The 6,034-nt window shown below is 44.0% G+C and overlaps 1 protein-coding gene across 1 annotated transcript in view; it reads right to left on the bottom strand.

The window, feature by feature from the left end:
• Positions 1-5,555, bottom strand: part of SLC25A17 (solute carrier family 25 member 17) — a 54,653-nt gene extending 49,098 nt beyond the window's left edge. Inside the window, exons 1-2 of the mRNA XM_007941769.1 lie at positions 5,441-5,555; positions 4,099-4,178 (exon numbers count right to left, since the gene is read on the bottom strand). Of these exons, the coding sequence (XP_007939960.1) occupies positions 4,099-4,178; positions 5,441-5,555 (195 nt within the window). The remainder of the gene's footprint in view (positions 1-4,098; positions 4,179-5,440) is intronic.
• Between the last annotated feature and the right edge of the window lie 479 nt (positions 5,556-6,034).

Genomic DNA, 6,034 nt, shown 5'->3' on the forward strand with positions numbered 1-6,034 from the left:
AAGGGCTGGAGGGAGGCAGCATGTCTGGCCTTGCAGTAATAGGCCTTGGGTTACTGCTGGTAATCCTGCCTTCCCCTTGTAGGGTTAGAGGAGGTCGGAACATGTGGCCTCCTTGCCGTTTTTGCACTTAGGTATAGATTGAATATTTATGGTGAAAGGATACAACCCTGGCACATTCCCTTCTTGATTTTAAACCATGCAGTGTCCCCTTGTTTTATTCGAATGACAGCCTCCTGGTCTATGTATAGGTTCCTCATGAGTACAGTTAAGTGTTCTGGAATTCCCATTCTCCTCAGTGTTATCCATAATTTGTTACGATCCATACAATCAAATGCCTTTTCATAGTAAAACACAAGTAAGCATCTTTCTGATATTCTTTGCTTTGAATCAAGATCCATCTGACATCAGCAATGATATCCCTCGTTCCACACATCCTCTTCTGAATCCAGCTTGCATTTCTGGAAGTTCTCTGTCAATACAATGAAGCAACCATTTTTGAATTATCTTCAGTAAGATTTTACTTGCATGCGATATTAATGACATTGTTCAATAACTTCCAAATTCTGTTGAATCACCCTTCTTTGGAATGGGTACAAATATGGATCTCTATCAGTCAGTTGGCCAGGTAGCTGTCTTCCAAATCTCTCAGCATAGGTGAGTGAGTGCTTCCGGTGGGGCATCCGTTTGCTGAAACATCTCAATGGGTAATCCATCAATTCCTGGAGCCTTGTTTTTCACCAATTCCTTCAATGCAGCTTTGACTTCTTCCTTCAATACCATTGGTTCTTGATCATATGCCACCTCCTGAAATAGATGAACATCGACCAGTCATTTTTGGTACAGTGACTCTGTGTATTCCTTCCATCTTCTTTTGATGCTTTCTACATCATTCAATATTTTGCCCTTAGAATCTTTCAATATTGCAACTCGAGGCTTAAACTTTTTCCTCAATTCTTGCAGCTTGAGAAATGCCGAGCATGTTCTTCCCTTTTGGTTTTCTAACTCCAGGTCTTTGCACATTTCATTATAGTAACTGGCTTTGTCTGCTTGAGCTGCTCTTTGAAATCTTCTGTTCAACTCTTTTATCTTGTATTTCCTTCCATTTGCTTTAGCCACTCTTTGCTTAAGGGCAAGTTTTAGAGTCTCTTCTGACATCCATTTTGGTCTTTTCTTTCTTTCTCTTATTTTTAATGACCTCTTGCTTTCTTCATGGATGATGTTCTTGATGTCATCCCACAATTCCTCTAGTGTTCGGTCATTGGTGTTCAAAGCATAAAATCTATTCTTTAGATGGTCTCTAAATTCAGGAGGGATATATTCAAGATCCTATTTTGGCTCTCGTGGACTTAATTGTCTTCAACTTCAAGTTGAACTCGCGTATAAGCAATTGATGGTCTGTTCCATAATCAGTTCCTGGCCTTGTTTTGGCTGAAGACATTGAGCTTTTCCATCGCCTCTTGCCACAGACGCAGTCAATCTGATTCCTGTGTACACCATCTGGCGAAGTCCACGTGCATAGCTGCCATTTGTGTTGTTGAAAAAGGGTATTTGCAATGAATAAGTTGTCAGTGTTGCAGAATACTGTCTTGTGATTTCCAGTATTTGTCACCAAGGCCAAATTTTCCAACTACCAGTGATTCTTCTTTGTTTCCAACTTTTGCATTCCACTCATCAGTGATAATTAACACATCTTGATTGTATATTCGGTCAATTTCAGACTGCATAAGTTGATCAAAATCTTCAATTTCCTCATCTTCGGCTTTGGTGGTTGGTGCGTGAATTTGGATAATAATAATATTAACTGGTCTTCCTTGCAGGATGTGGGTATTATCCTATCACTGACAGCACTGTACTTCAGGACAGACCTTGGAACATCCTTTGTGATGATGAATATCACGCCATTCCTCTTCAAATTGTCATTCTCGGCATAGTAGATCGTATGGCTGTCTCAGAGAGGAAACTCCTAAAAGAGCTGTAACAGTGGTCAAGGGTTCTAACACTGAAGACAGCAGGAGGACTGGAAAGGGCCCTGCGGCAGAGCCGGCAGTGACAAGCCCAGAAGGGACCCCGTGGCAGTGTCGGTGGTGATGGTAGACCTACTGCTAGGCAGGCAGCTAAGAGAGTGGAACAAACTTGCCCTGCTCGTAATGAACTGGGTCAGTGAGCAGCAGAGAGGCCAACATCAGGTAGAGTGAAGGCAGACGGGCCTGCACGGACAAGAGGGGATGTGCACAGTTCAAAGGAGGCCTGTCCTGAGGAGCCTGTCCTGCACAGCTGAGAGGAGGCATGCTTAGCAGCAAGAAGGGCCCGCCTGTTTGCATGGCCAAGAAGCTCAGAGAACTGTCATGCACTGAAGATGGGAGCTTTATACTCTTTACTTCAAGCACGCCTCCCAGATTTTGCCTACATGCTTCCTGATCCTGACCTCCAGTTGTTATTGATCCTGATCCCAAGTTGTACCCTGTTCCTTAATAAACCACTTAACTTAGTTCTGTGAGGCCACTGCAATGGATGTTGAACCCAGAGGAGAAGCAGAGAGTGCTGTGGGAGGGAGGGAGGGATGGTGTTGTCATCACTGTTAGGTATAACTGAGTCGGTTCCAACTCTCAGAGACCCTATGTACAACAGAACAAAACACTGCCTGGTCTTTGGCCATTCTCGCAATTACTGCCATGATTGAGCCTACGTGCAGCCACCGTGTTAATCCATCTCGTTGAGCATTCCCATTTTTCAGTGACCCTCTACTTTATTAAGCATGACAGCCTGCCCTAGGGATTGGTTCCTTCTGACAACATGACCAAAGTATGAGAGGCAAAGTCTGGCCGTTCTCGCTTCTAAGGAGCATTGCAGACATACTTCCTCCAAGACAGATTGGTTCATTCTTCTAGCAATCCATGATATATTCCGTATTATTTGCCAACACCACCATTCAAATGCATCAATTCTTTTCTGGTCTTCCTTATTCATTGCCCAGCCTTCCCATGCTTATGAGGCTACTGAAAATACCATGGTTTGGATCAGATGCACCTTAGTCTTCAAAGTGACATCTTTGCTCTTTAACACTTTAAAGAGATCTTTTGCAGATTTCCCCAGTGCAATACATCATATGGTTTCTTGACTGCTGCTTTCATGGGTGTTGACAGTGAATCGAAGTCAAACGAAATTCTTGACAACTTCAGTCTTTTCTCCATTTATCATAATGTTGCTTATTGGTCCATTTGTGAGGATTTTTGTCTTCTTTGTGAAAACAGATTGGTCAGAATTGGTAAAAAAAGGTTGGAGAGTGGAGGTATGTCTGCCCTCTGCTTCATGGGCATCAGCTTTGGGCTGATCCTGGTTCTTATCCCTCAGGAATCTAGACAAGTGCAGACACTACACTTACTGCTACACAAGCTCTTATGTTACAGTGAAATCTAACTCTTCCACTGGATGGTGAAGGTACTCATTCTGTATCTTTGCACATTGCACATTCTCAATTAAATGTTGATTAAACTCACTTTACCATCATTTATGTCTTTTGATGTCTCCTACCTAAATGTTCATTTCTACTAAAGGCTGGAAGATAGTCAATGTCTCAAAGAACACAGGACTCACAATGCTTTAGAGTCTACACATCCATACTTCCAGCACCCTCGCTCATTCTTCATGCATTTTCTAAGAAAAACGGGGAAAGTTGGAGAAAGCTTATCATGTCTGCGGCACTCCCTGCCCATCACACAGCACAGCATGTTTTTGTGTGACACTGCATGTCCTATTATTGTGGTTCTGTCCAGAAACTACTTCTTCCAACCACTGGGTTTGTGTCAGGGGCACCTTAGTCCTCAAGGAGACATGCTTAATTAGTTATCAATGGCTGTCTTGCACACTGTACTCACTTACTATATGGGATCAATTTGATAACAGCCACTGGGAAGGTTAGATAGGAAGCTTGGGGCAATGAGTTGATGTTAATGGAGAGGTACAATCAGGAAAAGGTGAGTAAGATGGTGGTACACTGAAGAATGGAGTCCACCTCACGGAACTGTAAATGTAGAAACTGAATTGGTACATACTTCACTGTGTGTATTTTCAACAACAAAAAACAAAACACATTTTTACCGAGCAGATGAGAGTCAGATGCCCTGCATCCTCATCACTCTTTGGTATCGTCTTTTCCAATCCAGCCATTCTGCTGGGTCCTGAGGAGCAACACATGGTTGGCTCTTATTGACATTCCTCTGGGGCTTGGATTTTAATAGCCTCAATAGGGAAAAGAAATGAGGTACCACCATCCCTTCCATAAAGTCGAGACCCTCAAAAGGTTCACATGCAGTGACATGGCAGATGAGAAAAAAAAAAAAAAAAAAATCTGCCTCCTGGCAAAAGTGGAAGACTAGGAGGCTTTTGTTTCTGATTCTCTAAAGTTTAGAGCTTTAAACTAAATCATTTAAAATAATAATTATTTGCCAGGCAGAGCAAAGGTCTGAGTAGGAGTTTTCTCATCTGCAGAGCTTCTCTATCAAGCTCTATCAGCGAGATTGGCTGGAGGGAGGAAAAGCAGCAGTCAAGAGTCAGGAACAACTTCATAATGAACCATGTGTGTTAAGCGACTCCTCCTGCAGCTGTTTCTTAACCTTTCCTTAGTCACACAGCATCAAGCCCTGGTAGTTCCAGGGGAGTGCTTCATTTCATCACCTGGGTTAGTCCCCCCTCCACCCCTCTGCTCCACAAGGAAGTGTAACCAAGCAATGTGTTCATCTACAAACATTTACCTAACACCTCTTCATGAATTGGCCTTGCTTTTCCATGCTACTGAGGAAGGAAAACAGAACAAGAAAACAGTAAAGCCTAAACCCTCTGGGCCAGTTTAGTGGCGTTCCTGCTGGGCCCTGCCTCTCCCCTGATCCCATCCTTGCGGGAAGAGGTAGTGGAGTGGAAAGAGAAACCAAACACAAATCTGGGTCACAGAGTGGATTCTGGAACATTTTCAGATTAGGTTAGAGATGTCACGGCATGTACAGGCAGCAATGCCTGCAGACAGAATCAACTGAATGATCTACTCTGCGGGAGAGGCCCCTGTGGCAGAGACAGAGAACTAGGAGGCCTTAAGGAAGGTGTTGGTTTAGAAGGTGGAGAGGACGACCTCCCCAGTGGTGTTAATGGTGCCTTCCCCATCTGAGGTGGACTCAGAGTGGCCATTCCCAGAGGACGGCCCCAAGCTCAGGGGGATGCTCATACAGACTGCAGGGAATGGAGGGAGCAGTGAAGCACTTCCAACAGACATCATGACAGGGCCTCTTGGTTCTTCTATCCGAGTCGGTCCAGTGTCAGACTTTTCACACTGCTGCACCTCTAAGCTCTTACACTTCACAGTTGCTGCCAACAGCCTTGCCTGGGAGAACCTGTTCTTGGTTTCTACAGGTTTCCAGGCAGCATCTCCATTTCCTCCAGAAGTTCCAACTTTGTTGAGATGATGTATTCCTTCGTCCTTTTAAGTCTTCTCTGTGCTGCTTTTCTATCAGGTCCTGCTGTTGAGAAACCTCATCAAGGGAGTTGCTCTCATCTTCGCCTCTCATCGTGATTTTGATGCTGAACTGTTACTTCTTCTCCTGATGCTTCCTGTCTCTCTGTTCTTGGTTCATATGCAGACCAAAGGTCATAAACTCTGAACATTCTTCTGAATCTTGTCTTCAAACCTTCTCCCCTTCTTCTAGCCTTTCTTTGTGCTGTCCAGTTCTGCCTTGGACACAAACCTTTTGGATAACAAGGTTACCAGACCTCCACCCCTACTGCAACAAATGGTCTCAGCAGTGTTCACCACAAAAGCCCTACGTTCTTTTAAAAAATAAAAAGACTAGGGGTTTTATGTGGGGGAAAGAAATTCCCTTAGGTATCTGTAACCATAAGAACTACCTCAAATGTGTTTGGGGTCTAATTTTATACTACCTGTATGTACCCCGAGGTGAAGCATCTTCACGCACACACTCACACACTCAGGCAGGTAACATGGTATTGACAAAGGGACCGGGAAGCAGGCACTCTCTCTCCTACGAGA

Source organism: Orycteropus afer, unplaced genomic scaffold, assembly GCF_000298275.1.
Source record: "Orycteropus afer afer isolate SDZICR_OR568_19922 unplaced genomic scaffold, OryAfe1.0 scaffold00083, whole genome shotgun sequence".
NCBI classification, from domain to species: domain Eukaryota; kingdom Metazoa; phylum Chordata; class Mammalia; order Tubulidentata; family Orycteropodidae; genus Orycteropus; species Orycteropus afer.